Here is a 25,006-nt window from a genome sequence, read left to right on the forward strand (position 1 = left end):
TAATTAGGAAGGCAAATGGAATGTTGGTATTTTTAGCAAGGGGAATGGAGTATCAAAGTAAGGAAGTTTTGCTATAACTTTACAGGACATTAGTGACATCCCAACTCCACACAGTTTTGGTCTCCTTACTTAAGGAGGGATATACTTGCATTGGAATCAGTTCAGAGAAGGTTCACTAGGCTAATTCCTGGGATGTTGGATTGTCATATGAGAAAAAGTTGAGCAAGTTGGGCCTATACTCACTGGAGTTTAGAACATTGAGAGTTGATCTTCTGGAAACCTACAAGATTCTCAGTTGCTGGCCGGGGAGATGCTGAGAAGATATTTCTACTTGTGGGGAAAAGTAGAATTAGGGACCACAGTTTCAAGATAAGTGGTCTCCCATTCAAGAAGGAGATGAGGAGGATTTTCTTCTCTCAGAGGGTTGTTCTTCTTTGGAATTCTGTTCCCCAGAGGACTGTGGAGGCTGGGTCATTGAATATATTCAAGGCTGTGACAGACAGATTTTTGATCTACAAGGGAGTCAATGGTTCTGGGTGCAGGCAGGAAAGTGGAATTTAGGCCACAATCAGAACAGCTATGATCTTATTGAATGGCGGAGCAGGCTCGATGGGCCAAATGGTCTTCCCCTGCTCCTATTTTGTATCTTCTTGTCTTCTTGCACACACACATTCAACCAGTGTGTGGTGGACCGAGAATGAATCCCACTTTCATCCACAATTGCAGTGACTGAAAGGTATAGAATTAATCCCACAGATGCACGCAGTACCACTGACAGGTGCAGAATGAATCCCATGCTCACACACAGCAACAGGGATTGAAAAATACATGTAATTCCCACCCTCACAGAACAATATCAGACTGAGTTACAGAATGATTTCCACATTCACATAGTGCACCACTGACGGCTAATTAATTCATCCCACAATCGCACACATTACAGAGGCTGACAGATACAGAATCTATCTCACACTTTCACAAATTGAGTGACAGGTACAGAATGAATCCCAAATTCATAAACTGTCCGAGAGAATAACAGATACAGTACCAATGACAATTCAGAATTAATCCCAAATTTACACATGAAATTCGAGATGGACCGATACAAAATTAATTCCACATTCACACTCCGCGAGAGACTGATAGTTACAAAGTGGATCCAGAACTTGCAGACAGTGCCTGAGACTGACAATTACAGAATGAATTAAACACTCTCATACAGTACCAGAGATGACTGAAATGGAATTGATAACACACACATATGTGATACCAGCGATGGAGCATACAGAATGAATCACATTCTGGAACAGAGATAGAGTTATACAGTATGAATCTCACACTCATGTACAGTACAACAGATTAACAGGTAAAATATCAACCTCAAACACACATACATTACCAAGGGTCAGTTCAGAATGACTAACAAACTCAATTAATGTGTTAGAGGCTGAAAGATACAGATGAATACAAAGCTCAAACACAAGATACAGCCTGAAAGCCACACTCAAACACAGTACTGGAGACCAACAGATACAGAATGAATCCCACACTCGCACATAATTCCAGAGACTGACAGATGCAGAATGGATGTCACACTCAAACTTCTTCTTAGGCAGTCCCTTGGGAACAAGGATGACTTTCTTCCACTACAGGGTTGTGTGTCCTTAAGTAACTGAATAGTCCAATTCTTGATCCACACACTCGGCTACAGGTGGGGCAGATGGTGTTTGGTGAGGTGGATGAATGGGATACTTGAATTTCCAAATACTCCTTCCACTGTTTGCGTTTGGTTGCTACCTGGGCATGCCGACGTTGTTCAAACTGGCTGGCACCTTCACGGTTGCTTCTTCACCATTTTGGGTGGTCTCAGGTAAGAGATGCCCACGAATCAGTGGAGATGTTACTTATTTTTCAGGGAGTCTTTAAGGAAATTCTTGTAACGTTTCCTCTGCCCTCCTGGTAGTCTCTTGCCCTGACGGACCTCAGAGTAAAAAGCTTGATTTGGAAGTCTGGTGTCAGGCATGCGGATAATGTGGCCCACCCAACATAACTGACTAGCCATGAACAGTGTCTCGATACTGGGGTTGTTGGCCTGAGAGAGGACACTGATATTGGAAGCGCCTGTCCTGCCACTGAATTTGCAGGATCTTCGGAAGCACCGCTGGTGATATCTCTCCGGGGTTTTGAGATGTCTGCTGAACAGTGTTGATGTTTCCGACACATACAGGAGGGCAGGTAACACTGCAGCCATGTCAACCATGAGTTTGTGTCTGATTTGAGGTCTTTGTCATCAAACATTCTTTTCCTCAGGCAACTCAAGGCTGTGCTGACACACTGGAGGTGATGCTGAGTGACATTTTTAGTTTAGTTTAGAGATACAGCACTGAAACAGGCCCTTCGGCCCACTGAGTCTGTGCCGACCATCAACCACCCATCCATACTAATCCTACACTAATTCCATATTCCTACCACATCCCCACCTGTCCCTATATTTCCCTACCACATACCTATACTAGGGGCAATTTTTAACGGCCAATTTACCTATCAACCTGCAAGTCTTTGGCATGTGGGAGGAAACCCACGCAGACACAGGGAGAACTTGCAAACTCCACACAGGCAGTACCCAGAATTGAACCCTGGTCCCTGGAACTGTGAGGCTGCGGTGCTAACCACTGCACCACTGTGCCGCCCTATATGCCGCTGTGCCGTCTTATGTGAAAAGGTTGAGCAGGTTGGGCCACTGCGCCGCTACTGTGCCATCTTATGTGAAAAGGTTGAGCAGGTTGGGCCAAAACTCACTGGAGTTTAGTAGATTGAGAGGTGATCTTTTTGAAACCTATAAGATTCTCAGTTGCTGGACAGGTAGATGCTGAGAGGATGTTTCTCCTTGTGGGGAATGTAGAATTAAGGGCCACAGTTTCAAGATAAGTGGTCTCCCATTCAAGAAGGAGATGAGGAAGAATTTCTTCTCTCAGAGGGTTGTTCATCTTTGGAATTCTGCTCTCCAGAGGATTATGGAGGCTGGGTCATTGAATATATTCAAGGCTGTGATAGATAGATTTTTGACCTACAAGGGAGTCAATGGTCATGGGCGCAGGCAGGAAAGTGGAATTAAGGCCACAATCAGAACAGCTATGATCTTACTGAATGGCGCAGCAGGCTCGATGGGCCAAATGGCCTTCTCCTGTTCCTATTGTGTCTCTTATTATCTTCTTACACACACACACTCAACCAGTGTGTGGCGGATCTAGAATTAATCCCACTTTCGTACAAAATACCAGAGACTGAAAGGTACAGAATTAATCCCACAGCTATATACAGTGCCAACGACAGGGACAGAATGAATCCCATGCTCACATACAGCATCAGGAATTGAAAGATACATGTGATTCCCACCCTCACAGAACAATATCAGACTGAGTTACAGAATGAATTCCACATTCACATAGAGCACCACTGACTGCTAATTAATTCATCCCACAATCACACACACTACCGGAGGCTGGCAGATACAGAATGTATCGTTCACTTTCACAAAGTACTAGTGAGTGACTGGTACAGAATGAATCCCAAATTCACAAACTGTACTTGAGAATGGCAGATCCAGTGCCAATGACCAATTCAGAAAGAATTCCAAATTTACACATGACACTAGAGATGGAGAGATACAAAATTAATTCCACATCCACACTCTGCGAGAGAGTGATCGTTACAAAATGGATCCAGAACGTGCAGACAGTGCCAGAGACTGATCGTTACAGAATGAAATAAACACTCACATACAGTACCAGAAATAACAGAAATGGAATTGATACCACACACATATGTGATACCAGTGATGGAGCATACAGAATGAATCACACACACATAACAGGAACAGAGATAGAGTTATACAGAATGAATCTCACACTCATGTGCAGTACAACAGATTAACAGGTAAACCAACAACCTCAAACACACATACATTACCAAGGGTCAGTTCAGAATAACTGCAAAACTCAAATAATGTGTTCGAGGCTAAAAGATACAGATGAATACAAACTCACACACAAGATACCAATAGATACAGCCTGAAAACTGCACTCAAACACAGTACCAGATACCGACAGATAATGAATGAATCCCACACTCATACTCAATACCAGAGACTGACAGATGCAGAATGGATGTCACACTAAACTTCTTCTTAGGCAATCCCTCGGTAAGGAGGATGACTTCCTTCCACTCCAGGGTTGTGGGTTCTTAGGTAACTGAATAGTCCAATTCTGGATCCAGACACTCGGCCACAGGTGGGGCAGATGGTGCTTGGTGAGTTGGGATAATGGGATTCTCCAATTTCCAAGTACTCCTTCCACTGTTTGCATTTGGTTGCTTACTGGGCATGTCGACGAATTTTGAACTGGCTGGCACCTTCGCGGATGCTTCTTCTCCATTTTGGGTGGTCTCAGGCAAGAGATGCCCATGAATCAGTGCAGATGTCACGTTTTTTCAGGGAGTGTTGAAAGGAAATTCTTGTAACGTTTGCTCTGCCCTCCTAGTAGCCTCTTGCCCTGACGGAGCTCAGAGTAGAAAGCTTGTTTTGGGACTCTGGTGTCGGGCATGCGGATAATGTAGCCTGCCCAACATAACTGACTCACCATGACCAGTGTCTGGTTACTGAGGATGTTGGCCTGAGAGAGGACACTGATATTGGAGCGCCTGTCCTGCAACTGAATTTGCAGGATCTTGCGGAGGCACCACTGGTGATATCTCTCCAGGGTTTTGGGATGTCTGCTGTACAGTATCTATGTTTCTGACACATACAGGAGGGCAGGTAACACTGCAGCCATGTCAACCAAGAGCTTGGTGTCTGATTTGAGGTCTTTGTCATCAAACATTCTTTTCCTCAGATGACTGAAATCTGCCCTGACACACTGGAGGTGATGCTGAGTGTCACTGTCGATATCTGTCCTTGGTGACAGGAGGCCCCCAAGGTATGAACAGTGATCCACATTGTCCAGTGGTTCGCCGTGGATCTTGATAGTCGGGGGGCAGTGTCAGGGAGCAGGTTGGTAGAGGACCTTTGTCTTCTGGAGGTTTAGCTTAAGGCCAATTATTTCATATGCCTCTGTGAATGCATCGATAAGGGTTTGAAGCTTGGCCTCTGAGGGTGTGCATATGCCAGCGTCATCAGCATACTGCAGCTCGATGACAGAGGTTGGAATAGCCTTGCATCTGGACTGGAGGCAACATATGTTAAATCGTTTCCCAGCAGGTCTTGCAGCATCTGTGGAAAGAGAAGCAGAGTTAACGTTTCAGGTCAGTGACCCTTCTTCGGAACTGGCAAATATTAGAAATGTCAAAGGTTATAAGCAAGTAAGTCGGGGGTGGGGCAAGAGATAACAAAGGAGAAGGAGTAGATTGGACAAGGCCACATAGCTGACCAAGAGGTCATGGAGCAAAGGCAAACAATATGATAATGGTGTGTTGAAAGACGAAGCATTAGTACAGATAGGGTGTTAACGAACTGACGATTGAACAGCAGCAAGTACAAACATGAAAAAAACAGTGGGTAAGCAAACTGAACAAACTACAATGAAATGAAATGAACAAAAGAAAGAAAATTGTAAAATATGTAAAAAAGAAAAAAGAACTAAAAATAAAAGTAAAATGACGGGCCCCCGTCCTTGACTACATTCCAATGCATGGTACCCACCGTGCTGTCAGCACAATTCCTGACTGACAGAGACTGAAAAGGCAAACTGACAGCTAAAAATCCATAAGGCCGCTTGCGTATATGGAATTCCCGCCGAAATTCTAAAATACGGCAGAGAAGCACTCTTGACACAAATACATGGTCTCATTTCTCTCATCTGGAAGGAAGAGAGCATGACAGGGGATCTCTGAGATGCCGTAATTGTGATCATCTTCAAAAAAAGGTGACAAGACAGACTGTGTTAACTACAGAGGGGTATCCCTGCTGTCCACCACAGGGAAGGTCATCACAAGAGTCCTTCTCAACTGCCTCCTCCCCGTGGCTGAAGACGTCCTACTGGAATCACAATGTGGATTCTGTCCATCAACAGACACAGTGAACATAATCTTCACAGCAAGACAACTTCAAGAAAATGTAGGGAGCAGCAGCAACCTTTATAAATGGCCTTCTCTGTCCTGACAAAGGCCTTCATCTCGACCAACTGGGAGGGATTATGGAACGTCCTCCTCAAATTTGGCTGCTTGGAGAAATTCGTCACCATCCTCCGATGACTGCATGAGGACATGCAAGCTGTAATCCTTCCCAACAGCCCTACCACTGAACCAATGCTAATATAAACTGGACTCAAGCAAGGCTGTGTCACCACACCAATGCTCTTTTCTATCATCCTCGCCACAACACTCCACCTCATCTCCTCACACTCACATTACCAGAGACTGAGAGACAGAATGGATGTCAAACTCACACACAGTACCAGAGTCTGAGAGATACAGAATGAATCCATACAGCACCAGACACTGAGAGCTACCGAATGACAGAACACTCTCAAACACAAAAGAAGAGAGTAAAATAATTGAATTAACTGCACACTCACCGACAATAGCAGAGACACAAGGACACATAAGTGTCCTCCCAACAACAGCCAGGACATTTCCAGGGAGGTTTACACGGGCAGCGGCTCTTTCAATATAAACTGGGTTTGGAGAGAGTCTTTATGAAATATACTTCCTGATTGCAGGTAGGGTGTTTGTGATTGGTTGCAAATCTTTAATCTGATTGGATGGGGAAAGACACCAATTAGAGAATTACAATATAAAACCTTTGTGACATCACTTCCAATCACCCAATCACAATCTTTACTTTCCCCCATCCGTCAATAGCATAGAGCTGTGGGATTGTCTATTTAATCCGCACTCGGAAGGGGTTTGGTTTATTTCTGTGTCTGAAATTGGAACTGAAGATGGTTGAGGAGAAGAAGAAAGCTCGACACAAACATCAGTAGCGCAGTCTCAATCAACGGGTGGGAATCTGAAAGTTTCCCGATCAAATCTGGAGTCAGACAGGGCTGTCCTCTGTCCCCGGTCTAGTTTGTTTGCTGTATTGAACACTTTGCTGAGTCGATGAGGAAGGATGCGAGCATAAGAGGGGTGACAATCCCAGGCAGCGGAGGCACTCAGGTCAAAACCTCCCTGTACATGGATGACGTCGCCGTTTTCTGCTCGGATCCGCTGTCCGTGCGCAGACTAATGAGCATCTGCGACCAGTTCGAACTGGCCTCGGGAGCCAAAGTTAACCACGACAAGAGCGAGGCCATGTTCTTTGGCAACTGGGCTGACCGATCCTTTGTCCCCTTCACCGTCAGGTCAGATTACCTGAAGGTGCTGGGGATATGGTTCGGAAGGGCCGGGGCGTGCACCAAAACATGGGAGGAGCGAGTAGCCAAGGTACGACAAACGTTGGGCATGTGGGGGCAGCGATCTCTCTCCATTGTGGGTAAGAACCTGGTCATCAGGTGCGAGGCGCTCACGTTGTTGCTCTACATGGCGCAGGTCTGGCCTATACCCCACTCCTGCGCCGTGGCAGTCACCCGAGCCATTTTCCGCTTCGTCTGGGGATCTAAAATGGACCGGGTCCGGAGGGACACGATGTTCAAATCTCTGGACAAGGGCGGGAAAAATGTACCCAACGTGGCCCTCATCCTGATGACCACCTTCGTGTGCGGCTGCATCAAGCTGTGTGTAGATCCCCAGTATGCAAACTCCAAGTGTCACTACGTGCTGAGGTTCTATCTGTCCCCGGTGTTGCAAAGGATGGGCCTGGTCACATTGCCGCGGAACGCACCATGCAGTTGGGCGGCGCCGTACCACCTATCCTTCGTGGAGCAGTTTCTGCGGAAAAACACCTTTGACCACCGGTCCATCAGGCAGTGGTCTGCACGGAATGTCCTCAAGGCCCTACGGGAAAAGGAAACGGTGGATCCTGTCGGATGGTTCCCCGAGCAGACCGTCAAAGTCATTTGGCGGAATGCCTCATCACCAGAACTTTCAAACAAGCACCAAGACGTAGCTTGGCTGGTGGTGAGAAGGGCCCTCCCCGTCAGATCCTTCATGCACACCCGAAGTCTCGCCCCCTCCGCAGAGTGCCCCCGCGTTGGCTGTGGTGGGGAAGAGACGGTCGCCCACCTCCTCCTGGAATGTGCCTTTGCAAAGCAGGTGTGGAAAGAGATGCAGTGGTTTTTGTCAAGGTTCATCCCAAGCACCTCTGTAACACAGGAGTCTGTGCTCTGCGGGCTGTTCCCAGGGACGCACACCGAGACAAACATCATCTGCTGCTGGAGGACTATCAATTCGGTGAAAGACGCCCTTTGGTCTGCCCGAAACTTGCTGGTCTTCCAGCGCAAAGAGTTGTCCACCACCGAATGTTGCAGACTGGCACATTCCAAGGTCCAGGACGACGTGCTGAGGGACGCACTGAAGCTTGGGGCAGCCGCAGCAAAGGCTCAATGGGGAAAGACCACAGTGTAAGGTTCCCCCACCAAGCTGGACTGAGGAGCTGGATCAATGGGAAACCCCTCGAACTGTATCGTTAATATTCTCAATTGCTGTAAATGTAAAACTGTAATTGACATGACAATTGTGAAACGGAAGGGTTGGGAAGAAACTCATGACAGTATTGAAGGAAACTGATCTCCCTTGCAATGTTTGTATTTTTTGGTGCTGTTTGGAAACTGTTTGGCAATGTAATTTTTACAGATTTTTATGAATAAAGTATATTTTGGAAAAAAGAAAGAAGAAAGCAGCTCCTAAGAAGGGCGCCAAGAAAACCTTAAGTAAACCATCAGCAAAGGGCGGCAAGAGGCGGAGAAAGTCGAGGAAGGAGAGTTACTCCATCTACATCTACAAAGTGATGAAGCAGGTTCACCCCGACACCGGCATCTCCTCCAAGGCCATGAGCATCATGAACTCGTTTGTGAACGATATTTTCGGGCGCATCGCGGGTGAGGCTTCCCGCCTGGCCCATTGCAACAAGAGCAGAACCATCAGCTCCCGGGAGACCCAGACCGCCGTGCGCCTGCTGCTGCCCGGGGAGCTGGCCAAGCACGCCGTGTCGGAAGGAACAAAGGCGGTGACCAAGTACACCAGCTCCAAGTAAAACGGCACAATGGACTGAAAAACATCCCAAACACAACGGCTCTTTTAAGAGCCACCCACAATCTCTCTGAAAAAGCTACAACTTCATCTCTATGGTATCGATTTGTTTTGTTTCTTATATATGAAAAGTCTGGAACTTTCTAATTGCCTTTGTGATCTCTGTTTTATCCCAGGTATATTTGGGTGATTCACTTTCACTGTCTGTGAGATCTTTGTGTCTCTACTTAATGATGCCGTGTAAATTAATTACTGACCACTGACCGCAAGTGCGCTTTGATTTCAGACGCGTTCATATTCGGCCCCTTTCCTGTATTCCGCTAATAAAAGCTGACAGATCAGTTCTCAGTCACTTGTTTCCCTTGTTCAAGCTTGGCCTCAATAATTAATAAGTACATTATCTGGAAACCCCGCTGTTGTAGGAAACCTCAGTCTCACATTTCAACTCCTGACAATAAAACACTTTCTCTCCGCTTTTGTCTCCCACAAATAGGTTCAATCTAGAATCAGTGATTCGGTATCTTGACAAAGATTGACCTGAAATGTATCCGTTTGCAGAATGCTGTGAAAGAGACTTTCTGCCGCCGCTTCCAGACTGTTTCAAAAAGGACGGAGAATAAACCCGAATAGATACCAGATTGGAAAAGTGTATCTGGAACTTGTGACAATGTGTGGAATAATACAAGAGAAAGAGTTTAAAATCTTTGCTGTAAAAGATCTTTGCTGACAAATATCATTGAAATGTTCTGATCATGTTCATAAGATGAATTAAAGCAAATTTCTCCTTTGTCAAAACCGTTGTTTCCGGCACTGATATTGGCGGTTTTTTTAAAATTGAGTAATCAGTAATAATCGACCAATCGGAGGCAATAGCTTCCTGTGTTTCTGTTTATTATCGGGGTTTGGTTTAAACTGACTGGGCGTCGGGTTCCAGCCAATTACTGCTCAGGGCGGTTCCTCACAGAGTTTAAAAAGGCGGATGTGCAGCAGATTCAGTATTAACAGTCTGTGTGTCTCAGATTGTGCAGAATCCGTTGAGAAAATGGCCCGGACAAAGCAGACAGCGCGTAAATCGACCGGAGGGAAAGCTCCTCGCAAACAGCTGGCTACCAAAGCGGCCCGGAAGAGCGCTCCAGCCACGGGTGGAGTAAAGAAGCCTCATCGCTACAGACCCGGCAGTGTGGCTCTGAGGGAGATCCGCCGCTACCAGAAATCCACTGAGCTCCTCATCCGCAAACTGCCCTTCCAGCGCCTGGTCAGAGAGATCGCTCAGGACTTCAAGACAGACCTGCGCTTCCAGAGCTCGGCCGTCATGGCCCTGCAGGAGGCCAGCGAGGCTTACCTGGTGGGGCTCTTTGAGGACACCAACCTGTGCGCCATCCACGCCAAGCGAGTCACCATCATGCCCAAAGATATCCAGCTGGCCCGCCGCATCCGCGGGGAACGCGCCGAAAACCCGGCTTCAGTAACAAGTGTAACAAGGGCTCTTTTCAGAGCCACCAAATCAGCAAAGGAAAGAGCTTCCATCTCTGTTCATCATCAAACACATTAGATTGGAGGGGCGGTCACATGGTTTCTGTTTTGTCACATCACTTTCCCGAAAGGCCTGTCGGACTGAGAGCTGATCTGGAATTTAGAAAGCAGCATTACCGGAGACTCATTGCTGTTCAGCACAATCTCAACCCTGCTCCTGGGATCCGTTAGCTGACATTTGGGGAAAAGAAATGGATCCCAGTTTTATTTGGAAGGCATTAATGGAGCCAGCTCCGTTCACATGAGGGTTATTTACAAACATTACCCAATGAGTTCGCTAATAGTTGAATCCCTTGGAGATCGGTACACAGGACATGTAAGGCAGCTCGGTCACACTGACTCGAACCGCCAGTTCCCCGGGGTTGCAAACCCTGACACTGCGGGGAGAGAATCCCCGACTCTCCCGCCGCCGGGGGAGTAGACAGCTTTGTGTCCGGAGAATAGGGAGGGCCGGGGGGGAAGGCACATATTAAAGCGCTGCAATGGACTCAGCTCCCGTGTGTGAGCAGCTCTCAGATTCCGTCCTCTGGGAACAGTGCGGTCTGAACAGATCAGGTTAGGAGAGAAACATACAGCCCGAGAATGGCCTCTTCCTGCATTTACTCTGCTCCGGGAGCAAATTCTCATTGAGAAGCCGGAGAGAGAGAAAAAACAGAATTCAAACTGTCTGCATGCGAAACAGGTCAATCCACTGTTACAATAACTCCATCTCTGATTCCCTCCTGACAGTAACCAGCCCTTTCACAGAGACTGTGGGTGGCTCTGAAAAGAGCCTTTGGTTTATTAGATGATATTTTGGCCGCTTTACTTTTTCTGGGAGCTCTGAGCACTGGTTTTCTTGGGCAGCAGCACGGCCTGGATATTAGGCAGCACCCCACCCTGAGCGATGGTCACTCCTCCCAGCAGCTTGTTGAGCTCCTCGTCGTTGCAGACGGCCAGCTGCAGGTGTCTGGGGATGATGCGGCTCTTCTTGTTGTCCCGGGCCGCGTTCCCGGCCAGCTCGAGGATTTCAGCGGTCAGATACTCGAGCACAGCAGCCAGAAAGACCGGGGCTCCGGCACCCACACGCTCAGCATAGTTACCCTTTCTCAGGAGTCTGTGAACACGGCCCACTGGGAACTGCAGTCCAGCCCGGGAGGAGCGAGGCTTGGCCTTGGCCCGAGCTTTCCCGCTGGTCTTTCCTCTTCCTTTTTTTTTTATTTCCATAATATACTTTATTCATAAAAATGTGTAAAAATTACATTGCCAAACAGTTTCCAAAGAGCACGAAAAAATACAAACATTGCAAAAGAGATCAGTTTCTTTCAATAATGTCATGAGTTTCTTCCCAACCCTTCCGTTTCACAATTGTCATGTCAATTACAGTTTTACATTTACAGCAATTGAGAATATTAACGATACAGTTCGAGGGGCTTCCCATGGTTCCAGCCCCTCAGTCCAGCTTGGTGGGGGAACCTTACACTGTGGTCTTTCCCCATTGAGCCTTTGCTGCGGCTGCCCCAAGCTTTAGGTCGTCCCTCAGCACGTAGTCCTGGACCTTGGAATGTGCCAGTCTGCAACATTCGGTGGTGGACAACTCTTTGCGCTGGAAGACCAGCAAGTTTCGGGCAGACCAAAGGGCGTCTTTCACCGAATTGATAGTCCTCCAGCAACAGTTGATGTTTGTCTCAGTGTGCGTCCCTGGGAACAGCCCGTAGAGCACAGACTCCTGTGTTACAGAGCTGCTTGGGATGAACCTTGACAAAAACCACTGCATCTCTTTCCACACCTGCTTTGCAAAGGCACATTCCAGGAGGAGGTGGGCGACCGTCTCTTCCCCACCACAGCCAACGCGGGGGCACTGTGCGGAGGGGGCGAGACTTCGGGTGTGCATGAAGGATCTGACGGGGAGGGCCCTTCTCACCACCAGCCAAGCTACGTCTTGGTGCTTGTTTGAAAGTTCTGGTGATGAGGCATTCCGCCAAATGACTTTGACGGTCTGCTCGGGGAACCATCCGACAGGATCCACCGTTTCCTTTTCCCGTAGGGCCTTGAGGACATTCCGTGCAGACCACTGCCTGATGGACCGGTGGTCAAAGGTGTTTTTCCACAGAAACTGCTCCACGAAGGATAGGTGGTACGGCGCCGCCCAACTGCATGGTGCGTTCCGCGGCAATGTGACCAGGCCCATCCTTCGCAACACCGGGGACAGATAGAACCTCAGCACGTAGTGACACTTGGAGTTTGCGTACTGGGGATCTACACATAGCTTGATGCAGCCGCACACGAAGGTGGTCATCAGGATGAGGGCCACGTTGGGTACATTTTTCCCGCCCATGTCCAGAGATTTGAACATCGTGTCCCTCTGGACCCGGTCCATTTTAGATCCCCAGACGAAGCGGAAAATGGCTCGGGTGACTGCCACGGCGCAGGAGTGGGGTATGGGCCAGACCTGCGCCATGTAGAGCAACAACGTGAGCGCCTCGCACCTGATGACCAGGTTCTTACCCACAATGGAGAGAGATCGCTGCCCCCACATGCCCAACTTTTGTCGTACCTTGGCTACTCGCTCCTCCCATGCTTTGGTGCACGCCCCGGCCCTTCCGAACCATATCCCCAGCACCTTCAGGTAATCTGACCTGACGGTGAAGGGGACAAAGGATCGGTCAGCCCAGTTCCCAAGGAACATGGCCTCGCTCTTGCCGTGGTTAACTTTGGCTCCCGAGGCCAGTTCGAACTGGTCGCAGATGCTCATCAGTCTGCACATGGACAGCTGATCCGAGCAGAAGACGGCGACGTCATCCATGTACAGGGAGGTTTTGACCTGAGTGCCTCCGCTGCCTGGGATTGTCACCCCTCTTATGCTCGCATCCTTCCTAATAGACTCAGCAAAGGGTTCAATACAGCAAACAAACAAGACCGGGGACAGAGGACAGCCCTGTCTGACTCCAGATTTGATCGGGAAACTTTCAGATTCCCACCCGTTGATTGACACTGCGCTACTGATGTTTGTGTGGAGCAGTTGGATCCAATTGCAGATTCCCTCCCCAAACCCCATTTTGGAAAGCACGTCCATCATGTAGGTTTGCGATATCAACAATCTCACAAATACCTTGACGAAGAATGGTTATTTTCCGCAGCATTTACTGTACTTATAGACTGAGAACTCATCTCATTGGTCGGTACTTAATTCACCTCATTTGCCTATATTCTTCACCAATCAGGACACTGACAAACGGAAGAGGGCGGGATTTACCCACCACACTACCAGAAGCAGAGAATTTGTCAATTTCACAAAGCCCGCCAATTTCATTCTCGGTAAAGAGCGGATTAAAATAAATGTCATCCTTAGTCAAAGATTTCAAATCCCTTCTCTTTTTTTTGTTTTATTCAATTCTTTCCGTCACCAATCACAAGCGCGGTTTAAAAATGTTGTGTAAATTGTGGTTCATTCTACAATCGTTTACAAACTGTTCCAGTTGGGAATAAATCCCTGTTCATAGCATTTCCCTGAAGGAAAACACTCAGTTTAGTCTTCAATCAGAGCCCAGTGTCCTCTGAAAAGAGGAAGCCGGATCTGCTCAATCTGCTCTGTTCCTGTTCCGGCGAGTTGCTGTGAATAAAACGATGAATCAGTTCACATTTCAGGAATAGAGTGAAGGGACTAAGGTCTGACCTTTACAGCTAAAAACAGCTGTTAATGCAGTCATTGAGGAGCTGTGCAATAATAACAGCTTTTAGCAAAAAAGCGAAGGCGGATGAGCAGATTATGTGTCCGTGTACAGTTTATGGGACAGAAGACACAGGTACAGCAGTGGGAACGTTATTATGTTATACATTGTTTTAAAATAATTTAATAGAGATGTTCGGATGCAGCTTTTTCAGAGAGATTGTGGGTGGCTCTTAAAAGAGCCGTTGTGTTTGATCTGTTTTTCAGTCCATTGTGCAGTTTTACTTGGAGCTGGTGTACTTGGTCACCGCTTTTGTCCCTTCCGACACGGCGTGCTTGGCCAGCTCCCCGGGCAGCAGCAGGCGCACGGCGGTCTGGATCTCCCGGGAGCTGATGCTGCTGCGCTTGTTGTGATGGGCCAGGCGGGAAGCCTCACCCGCGATGCGCTCGAAAATATCGTTCACAAACGAGTTCATGATGCTCATGGCCTTGGAGGTGATGCCGGTGTCGGGGTGAACCTGCTCCATCACTTTGTAGATGTAGATGGAGTAACTCTCCTTCCTCGACTTTCTCCGCTTCTTGCCGCCCTTTGCTGACGGTTTATTTAAGGCTTTCTTGGCGCCCTTCTTCGGAGCTGCTTTCTTCTTTTCAGGCATCTTCAGATTCAATTTCAGACACAGAAATAAACCAAACCCCTTCCGAGTGCGGATTAAATAGACAATCCCACAGCTCTATGCTAATGAGGGATGGGGGGAAAGTAAAGATTGTGATTGGGTGATTGGGAGTGATGTCATAAAGGTTTTTTAACTGTAATTCTCTAATTGGTGTTTTTCCTCATCCAATCAGAATAAACATTTGCAACCAATCACAAACACCCTTCCTGCAATCAGGAAGGATATTTCACGAAGATCCTCCGGCCCCAGTTGATATTGAAAGAGCCGCTCCCTGTGTACAGCTCCCTGGAAATGTCCTGGCTGTTGGTGGGAGGACACTTATTGATGATTCTCTGTCGTTGTCTCTCTGCTATTGCATGTGAATGTGCAATTAATTCCACTGCTTTTAGTCTGTGGTACTGTGTTTGCACATGTTATGTAATTCGGTAGCTCTCGGTCTCTGGTGCTGTATGGATTCCTTATCTATCTGTCAGACTCTGGTACTGTGTTTGAGTATGACATCCATTCAGTATCTGTCAGTCTCTGGGATGGTACGTGAATTTGGGACTGACTCTGAATCTGTCAGTGGTTCTGTATGTGTGGAATTCAAGCTATCTGTGTCAGCATCTCACAATATGTAGGAGTTCACGATTTATTTGTCAGTCTCTGGTAATTTTGGCAGTTGCTGAATCTGCCAGTGGTACTGTAGGAGTGTTTGTGATTGATTTTGTATGTGTCAGTCTTTGCTACTACATCGGAGTGTGGGATTAATTTTGTATCTCTCATCCTCTGGTAGTGTGTGAGATTGTGGGATGAATTGATCAGCAGTCAGTGGTGCTCTATGTGAATGTGGAAATCATTCTGTAACTCCGTCTCATATTGTCATGTGCGAGTGGGAATCACATGTATCTTTTAATACCTAGTGGTGTGTGTGAGCATGGGATTCATCCTGTACTTGTCGGTGGTACTGTATGCATCTGTGGGATTGATTCTGTACCTTTCAGTCACTGGTATTGTGTATGAAAGTGAGATGAATTCTGGATCTGCCACACACTGGTTGTGTGTGTGTGTGTACACGTGTGTGTAAGAATATAATAAGATAAGAAATAGGAGCAGAAATAGACCATTTGACCCATCAAGCCTGCTCTGCCATTCGATAAGATCATGGCTCTTCTGATTGTGACCTTAATTTCACCTTCCTGCCTGCGCCCATAACCATTGATTCCCAACCATTGATTCCCATGTAGATCAAAAATTTGTCGAACAGAGCCTTGATTCAATAACTCAGCCTCCACAGTCCTCTGGGGAACAGAATTCCAAAGATGAACAACCCTCTGAGAGAAGAAATTCCTCTTCATCTCCTTCTTGAATGGAAGACCACTTAGCTTGAAACTCTCGCCCCTCCATTCCCCCACAAGGAGAAACATCCTCTCAGCATCTACCTGTCCAGCCCACTGAGAATCTTATAGGTTTCAATAAGATCACCTCTCAATCTTCTAACTACAGTGGGTATAGGCCCAACCTGCTCAACATTGTCTCATAAGGCAATCCTTCATCACAGAAATCAGCCTAGTGAACCTTATTTGAGTTGATTCCAATGCAAGTATATCCCTCCTTAAGTAAGGAGACCAAAACTGTATGGAGTCCTTTAGTTGGGTTGTCACTAATGCCCTAGACAGTTATAGTAAAACTTCCCTACTTTTATACTCCATTCCCCTTGCTAAAAATGCCAACATTCCATTTTCCTTCCTAATTACTTGCTATACCTTCATGCTAACTTTTTGTAATTCATGTACCTGGCACCCAGATCCCTTGGTACAGCAGCATTCTGCAGTCTCTCTCTATGTAAGTAATATTCTTTTTTTCTATTCTTCCTGCCAAATTAGACAACCTCACATTTTCCCACATTATACTCCAGCTGCCAAACTTTTGCCCATTGACTTAACCTATCTATATCTCTTTGCAGACACTTTATCCTCTTCATAACTTTCTTTCCTATCGATCTTTGTCACATCCATAAATTTGGCAACAATACACTTGATCGCTTCATGTAAGTTATTAATATAGACCATACATAGTTGAGGCACCAGCACTGATCACTGTGGCACTCCATTAGTTAGATTGCGAAAATGAAAATGCCCAATTTATCCCCACTCTCTGTTTCCTGTGAGTTAGCTCATCCTAGATCCATGTGTGTATAGTCTTCAGTTTGTATCTGTCAGCATCGAGTGCTCCATGTGAGTTTTGGACTCTTTCTCAATCTCTCAGTGCTACTATTTGTGTGTTAGATTGCTTTAGATGACTCAGGCTGAGGAATTGTGAGTGAGTGCAGTCATCAACCGATGCCTTTCAGCACCTGGCACAAGGGCATGTGTTTCAGCATCACTCTCCATCTGGCAGTGTCTGGTACTCTGTATGAGTATGGGATTCATTATATAATCTTCTGTCCCTGGGACTGTTTGCAAGTCTGGATTCATTCTACATAAAATGTCAGCACAGCAACAGGCCACTGATGTGGTCGGTTTTAAGCAGACAATACGTTTGAGGTTTTGCCTAGTATTAAATATCTGTCACTGTGAACACAATAGTGAAAGATAATGTATCCTACAATCTAATACCGGATTGGTGTGCAAGTGTAACTCAGACTGTACGAAGCAATTTGATCAGTGTCATTCAGTCGGACAGTGAGAATTTTGGACTTGCATGTAAAATGACCCTATACATCTGGAACTGTACAGTATCTTCCATCTGACACTATATGTGGTTTTTGGACTGGTAGAAAACTTATAGCTCACTAGACAAATCAAATTTATATTGTATCTTTTAGTTCCACAATCCAGATAAGTTTTAAACTGGAATCTGAGTTTGTATCTTAGGTTATACTGTTTTTCATAATCTCTCAATCTGATTATGCAGTTGAGATATGGACTAGTGTCCAAATGTGGGTGATGCAGTGGTTAGCACCGCAGCCTCACAGCTCCAGTGACCCGGGTTCAGTTCTGGGTACTGCCTGTGTGGAGTTTGCAAGTCCACCCTGTGACCGCGTGGGTTTCCGCCGCGTGCTCCGGTTTCCTCCCACAGCCAAAGACTTGCAGGTTGATCAGTCAATTGGCCATTGTAAATTTCCCTAAGTGTAGGTCGGTGGTTGGAGAATGGTGGGGATGTGGTAGGGAGTATGGGATTAATGTAGGATTAATATAAATGGGTGGTTGTTGGTCGGCACAGACCCGGTGGGCCGATAGGCCTGTTTCAATGCTGAATCTCTAAATAAAAATAAATACATTATGGGAATTAATACTGCAACTTCTAAACTCATAACGTGTAAATATTTAGCTGGTATTTAACCTGAATCTCAGAGTACATTATTGAGGTTAATTCTGTAACTTTGAAACTGGAACCACGTGCCAGTTCTATATGTATTTAAATTGTAGCTGAGGTTAGTCATAGAGTCAGAGTTATACAGCATAGAAACAGGCCTTTCAGCCCATCGTGTCCATGTCAGCCATCAAGCACCTATCTTTTCTAATCCTATTTTCTAGCACTTGGCCTGTAGACTTGTATGCTATGGCATTTCAAGTGCTTATCTAAATTATTCTTAAATGTTGTGAGGGTTCCTGCCTCTACCGCCCCTTCAAGCAGTGTGTTCCAGATTCCAACCCCTCTCTGGGAGAAAAGGTTTTTCCTCAATTCCCCGCTCAACCTCTTGCCCCTTACCTTAAATCCATGCCCCCTGGTTATTGACACCTCTGCTAAGGGAAAAAAGGTTTCTTCCTATCTACCGTATCCATGCCACTCATAATTTTTTATACCTCAATCAGGTCCCCCCTCGGCCTTCTCTGTTCTAAGGAAAACAACCATGGCCTATCCAGTCTCTCTTCACAGCTGAAATGTTCCAGCTCAGGCAACATCCTGGTGAATCTCCTCTGCAACCTCTCCAGTGCAATCACATCCTTCCCATAGTGTGGCGACCAGAACTGTACACAGTACTCCAGCTGTGGCCGAACGAGCATTTTATACAACTCCATCATAACCTCCCTGCTCTTATATTCTATGCCTCGGCTAATAAAGGCAACTATCCCATATGTCTTCCTAACCACCTTTTCCACCTGTGCTGCTGCCTTCGGTGTTCAATGGACAAGTATACCAATGTCCCTCTGTACTTCCTGTGGTCCTTTCATCTATTGTATATTCTCTTGCCTTGTTAGTCCTCCCAAAATGCATCACCTCACACTTCTCAGAATTAAATTTTATCTGCCACTGCTCTGCCCACCTTACCAACCCATCTATATCGTCCATAATCCAAGGCTTTCCTCCTCACTATTTACGACACCCACCAATTTTCATGTCATCTGCGAACTTACTAATCATATCACCTATATTCACATCTAAATCATTAATGTACACTGCAAACAGCAAGGGTCCCTGCACCAATCCCTGCGTACACCACTGGTCACAGGCTTTCAATCGCAAAAACAACCCTCGACCATCACCCTCTGCCTCCTGCCAATAAGCCAATTTTGGATCCAATTTGCCAAATTGCTCTGGATCCCATGGACTCTTACCTTCTTGACCAATCTCCCATGTGGGACCTTATCAAAAGCCTTACTGAAGTCCATGTCGACGACATCAACTGTTTTAACCTCATCTACATGCCTAATCACCACCTCACAAAATTCAATCAAATTTGTTAGACACGATCTCCCCCTGACAAAGCCATACTGACTATCCCTGATTGATCCCTGCCTCTCCAAGTGGAGATTAATCCTGTCCCTCAGAATTTTTTCCCAATAGTTTTCTTACCACTGATGTTAGACTCACTGGCCTGTAATTACCTGGTTTATCCCTGCTCCCCTTCTTGAATAATGGTACCACATTCACCGTCCTCCAGTCCTCTGGCACCTCTCCTGTGGCCAGAGAGGATTTGAAAATTTGTGTCAGAGACCCTGCAATCTCCTCCCTTGCCACACATAGCAGCCTGGAATACATCTCATTTGGGCCTGATGATTTATCCACTTTTGAGCCCGCTAAAACCGCTAACACCTCCTCCCGTTCAATGCTAATTTGTTCACGTATATCACAATCCCCCTCCCTGATCTCTACACCAACATCGTCCTTCTCCATAGTGAACACAGAAGAAAAGTAACCAACCAAAACCTCGCTTACATCCTCCGGCTCCACATACAGATTGCCACGTTGGTCCCTAATGGGCCCTACTCTTTCCCTGGTTATCCTCTTGCCCTTAATATACTTATAAAATGCCTTGGGATTTTCCTTTATCTTGCCCACCAGTGTTTTTTCATGCCCCCTCTTCGCTCTCTTAATTACTTTTTTTTTTAATGTACCCACCCCCACCTGCACTTTCTATACTCCTCGAGGGCCTTTGCTGTTTTCAGCCCTCTGAATCTGCCATAAGCCTTTTTTTTTTCCTTATTCAATCCTTGATATCCCTTGACATTCAGGGTTCCCTAAACTTGTTGGTCCTCCCCTTCATCTTTCCGGGAACATGTGGGCCCTGAACTCTCACTATCTCCTTTTCAATGACTCCCGCTGGTCTGATGTAGACTTTCCTAGAAGTAGCTGCTCCCAGTCCACTTTGGCCAGATCCTGTTTTATCATATTGAAATTGACCTTCCCCCAAAACAGTACCTTTATTTCCAGTTCATTTTTGTCCTTTTCCATAACTGCCTTAAATCTTAGAGTTATGGTCACTATCCATGAAATGCTCCCCCACTGACACTTCTACCACTTGTGCGGCTTCATTCCCCGAGATTAGGTCCAGTACCACTTTCTCTTGCAGGACTCTCTACGTGCTTGCTCTAAAAGCTCTCCCGAATGCACTTTCAGAATTCCACCCCCTTTAACCTTTTGCACTACGACTATCCCAGTTAATATTGGGGAAGTTGAAATTCCCTCTTATTACCCTATAATTTTTACACCCCTTTTAGATTTACCTACATATCTGCTCCTCTATCTCTCCCTGACTGTTTGGAGGCCTGTAGTACACTCCCAGACAAGTGCTTGCCCCATTTTTGTTTTTAAGTTCTAACCATATGGCCTCATTTAAAGAACCTTTTAATATATCATCCTTCCTTACTGTAGTAAATGATTCCTTGGTCAATAGTGCAATGCCACCTCCTCTTTGACATTCACCCCACCCCCTCCCCCTTGCCCCCATTCCAGTCCTTGTCACACCTGAAGATTCTATACCCTGGAATATTGAGCTGTCAGTCCTGCCCTTCCCTCAACCATGTTTCTGTGATAGCAATATCATATTGCCATGTGTTAATCAACGCCCTCAATTCATCTTCGGAGTTCTGAAGAAGGGTCACTGACCTTTTATTTTTTTATTTAGAGATACAGCACTGAAACAGGCCCTTTGGCCCACCGAGTCTGTGCCGACCATCAACCACCCATCCATACTAATCCTACACTAATTCCATATTCCTACCACATCCCCACCTGTCCCTATATTTCCCTACCACATACCTATACTAGGGGCAATTTATAATGGCCAATTTTACCTATCAACCTGCAAGTCTTTGGCATGTGGGAGGAAACCGGAGCACCCGGAGAAAACCCACGCAGACACAGGGAGAACTTGCAAACTCCACACAGGCAGCACCCAGAATTGAACCCGGGTCGCTGGAGCTGTGAGGCTGCGGTGCTAACCACTGTGCTGCCCCAAATGCCCTGAAATGGTAACTCTGCTTCTCTCTCCACAGATGCTGCCAGACCTGCTGAGTATTTTGAGCATTTCTTGTTTTTAGCCCTCAATTCATCTGCCTTACTTGTAAGACGCCTTGCGTTAAAATAGATGAAATCCAGCCTTGCATTATTCGCTTGCAATATTGTGGGATTGACACAGTGATAATTTGATAGTGAGAGAGAATTTGGACTGGGATTTATGTATCTACCTGTCAGTGGTACTGCGTTGGGGTGACATGGAAACAACGTCTGTCTCTCCTGCTCTATTTGATTGATGGATTGAAAATGTGTCTCTGGAACGATTTCTGCTGTCTGAGACTGTGGAACTGATGACCTGTCTGTGTCTCTGCGCTGTGTGTGTGATAATGTACGGACTGTGTGTGAGAAGGAGCTGGTGGTTGGGCTTTGTCTGTGAATGGCTCTGTGGTGTAGTAGACAGCACGTCACTGTTATATTAAATATACGTCACCATCCAGTTGATGAAACCCTCCATTCTTTAACCATTGCACTGCCCCATGACAGGTAGATGGGGGAGGGGAGCGCAGGTGCAGATTTCTGCAAGAATTCACCAAACAGAAACATCAAAAAGTTCCAGCACAGAATTAGGCCATTTGGCCCATCGTATCCACACCAATGCAAAGGCAGCAATCCAGTCTAATCCCATAGTTTGTTATTGGACAGTGGGATGTGGGGAGTTACACAAAGAGAATCTATTATAGGCACCAGGTGAGAAGTGTGAAGGACACATTTTAAACAGCGGCTGTTTGGTTTCGCTTGAACGGTTAGACCATGGGAGCGGGAACTGGAAATCTGACCTGTGTAAAAGTCCCTGCTCCGTCGGTCAGTCCTATTCATGGCCCAGTGGATTGTTTCTGGATGTCATTTAATTGTTGTAAAATGGCCAAAGCCCCTGGTATGCAGTAGCTGGGGGCTGCAGGACTGCAGTGGAATCAGACACTGACTCTGTTTGTGTTGCTGGGTTTCCTTTGTGATTGTTCATAATGATTATTAATTGAAAAATTGTTTTGGTCACTTTTGTATCTTCTACCACATCTCTTCCTGAATTATAATAAATACATTTCCTTTCTACAGGCAAATACTTGATGGAAGCAGAATAAATGTCGTGATTCCTCGACACAAGAGGAAGTGCAGCCAGCTCCTCACACACAGTAAGTACAGTATCACTCACAGAGAGCAGAGACATCAATTCCACAATCACCGACAGCAAACGTAGTCAGACCGGCACTGATCCCAAGTTCCAGACACATTTATTCAATCCAACAGTCACACAGCGCAGGACAGACTGAGGTTGGTTCCATTTCACCCCAACTCTGTCCCAGCTGGATACATCAATCTCCGCACAAAATCACACCCACTATCAGATTGCAAGGCACTGTGTCATTCTCACAAGAGTGCAGCCTGAACTACAAATTCTATGTCAGATGGGAAAGACAAACAGGACCTGATAGTAAAGTACAGAATTAATCTCAATAATGTTAGATTGCAGACTGAGCTACATGTTACACACTACTCCACAAAACTCATAAATGGTAAAAATGGAAGACATAGTCTTCCATTACTGCAAACTGAGCACAAGTAGGAGGAGGAGCAGGCCATTCAGCCCCTCAAGCCTGGCCCGCCATTCAATAAGATCATGGCTGATCTCTCCCATGCCTCAACTCCTCTTTTGAGCCTGCTCCGCTTAACCCTCCACTCCCTGAGATTTCAAAAATCTATCTACCACCTCCTTAAATACATTTCGTGACCTAGCCTCCACAACTCTCTGAGGTAGAGAATTCCAGAGATTCACCACCCTCAGAGAAAAAAATTCATACACATCTCAGTTTTAAATGTGTGCCCCCTTATTCTGTAACAATGTCCCCTAGTTCGAGATTCCCCCACCAGTGGAAATATATTCTCAACATCTACCCTGTCAAGCCCCCTTAGAATCTTATTTGTTTCAATAAGATCACCTCTCATTCTGTTCTTGATAAGACAACCCCTGCATTCCAGGAATCAGCCTAGTGAACCTTTTCTGAACTGCCTCCAATGCTAGGATATCCTTCCTTAAATACAGTGACCAAAACTGTACGCAGTACTCCACGTGTGGCCTCACCAACACCCTGTACAGTTGTAATAAGACTTTCCTATTTTTAAACTCTCACCCCTGAGCAATAAAGGCCAAAATTCCATTTGCCTTCTGAATTATTTGCTGCACCTGCATGCTAACTTTTTGTGTTTCCTGCACAAGAACACCCAGATCCCTCTGAACTGCATTTTGAATTTTGTAGTTTTTCTCCATCTAAATAATAATCTGCCTTTTTATTCTTCCTGCCAAAGTGGATTACCTCACACTTTCCCACATTGAACTCCATCTGCCAAGTTTTTGCCCACTCACTTAACATATCCCTTTACAGTTTCTTTGTGTCCTCATCACAACATGCCTTTCCACCTATTTTTGTATCGTCAGCAAATTTGGATACTCTACAATCTGTCCCTTCCTCCAGGTCATTAATATAGATAGTAAATAGTTGAGGCCCTAGGACTGATCCTTGTGGCACCCCACTAAATACGGCTTTCCAACCTGAAAAAGACCAATTAATCCCGACACTTTGCCTTCTGTGTGTTATCCAATCCTCAATCCATGCTAACACATTACCCCCAATACCCTGAGCTCCTATTTTGTGCAATAACCTTTTATGTGGCGCCTTCTGAAAATCCAAATACACTACATCTACTGGTTCCCCTTTATCCACTCTGCTTGTTATATCCTCAAAGAGCTCTAACAAGTTTGTCAAACATGATTTCCCTTTCATAAAACCATGTTGACTCTGTTTGATTGCATTATGTTTTTCTAAATGTCCTGCTATTTCTTCCTCAATAATGGACTCCAGCATTTTCCCAATGACAGATGTTAAGCTAACTGGTCTATAGTTTCCTGCCTTCTGTCTCCCTCCTTTCTTGAATAAGGGCGTCGCATTAGCGGTTTTCCAATCCGCTGGCACCCTACGGAATCCAGTGAATTTTGGTATATTATGACCAATGCCCCTACTATCTCTGCAGCCACTTCTTTTAAAACCCTTGGATGGAGGCCATCAGGTCTTGGCGACTTGTCTGTCTTTAGTCCCATCAGTTTGTCCAGCACCTTTTCCCTCGTGATAGAGATTGTTACAAGTTCCTCCCTCCCATTTACACCTTGCTCATCTATTATTGTTGGGATGTTTATAGTGTCTTCCACCGTGAAGACCGATGCAAAATATTGGCTTAAATTATCTGCCATTCCCCTGTTCCATGTTATTTATTCCCCAGTCTCATCCTCTAAGGGTCCCACATGTACTTTAGC

The 25,006-nt window shown here is 46.0% G+C and overlaps 2 protein-coding genes across 2 annotated transcripts; one reads left to right on the plus strand and one right to left on the minus strand.

Moving 5' to 3' along the window:
• The first annotated feature begins 10,129 nt into the window (after window positions 1–10,129).
• LOC137364983 (histone H3-like) lies at window positions 10,130–14,075 on the plus strand. The gene is made up of 2 exons (XM_068027856.1): window positions 10,130–10,597; window positions 13,860–14,075. Exons 1-2 carry the CDS (start codon window positions 10,166–10,168, stop codon window positions 14,073–14,075), a joined length of 648 nt encoding a protein of 215 aa, XP_067883957.1. The 5' UTR covers window positions 10,130–10,165.
• Window positions 14,076–14,586: 511 nt separating this feature from the next.
• On the minus strand, window positions 14,587–14,961 carry LOC137364964 (histone H2B 1/2-like). Its single transcript, XM_068027835.1, has one exon. The coding sequence runs from the start codon at window positions 14,959–14,961 to the stop codon at window positions 14,587–14,589; it is 375 nt and encodes a 124-aa protein (XP_067883936.1).
• Window positions 14,962–25,006: the final 10,045 nt, after the last annotated feature.

The sequence above is a fragment of the Heterodontus francisci genome, unplaced genomic scaffold (genome assembly GCF_036365525.1).
Source record: "Heterodontus francisci isolate sHetFra1 unplaced genomic scaffold, sHetFra1.hap1 HAP1_SCAFFOLD_43, whole genome shotgun sequence".
Taxonomy (NCBI): domain Eukaryota; kingdom Metazoa; phylum Chordata; class Chondrichthyes; order Heterodontiformes; family Heterodontidae; genus Heterodontus; species Heterodontus francisci.

Excerpts from the sequence above, each read along its gene's own strand:
- LOC137364983 (XM_068027856.1), top strand. The coding sequence starts at position 10,166 with ATGGCCCGGACAAAGCAGACAGCGCGTAAATCGACCGGAGGGAAAGCT. Across the intron at positions 10,598-13,859 it reads ACCCGGCTTCAGTAACAAGT|GACACTGACAAACGGAAGAG; the intron begins GTAACAAGGGCT and ends TTCACCAATCAG.
- LOC137364964 (XM_068027835.1), bottom strand. The coding sequence starts at position 14,961 with ATGCCTGAAAAGAAGAAAGCAGCTCCGAAGAAGGGCGCCAAGAAAGCC.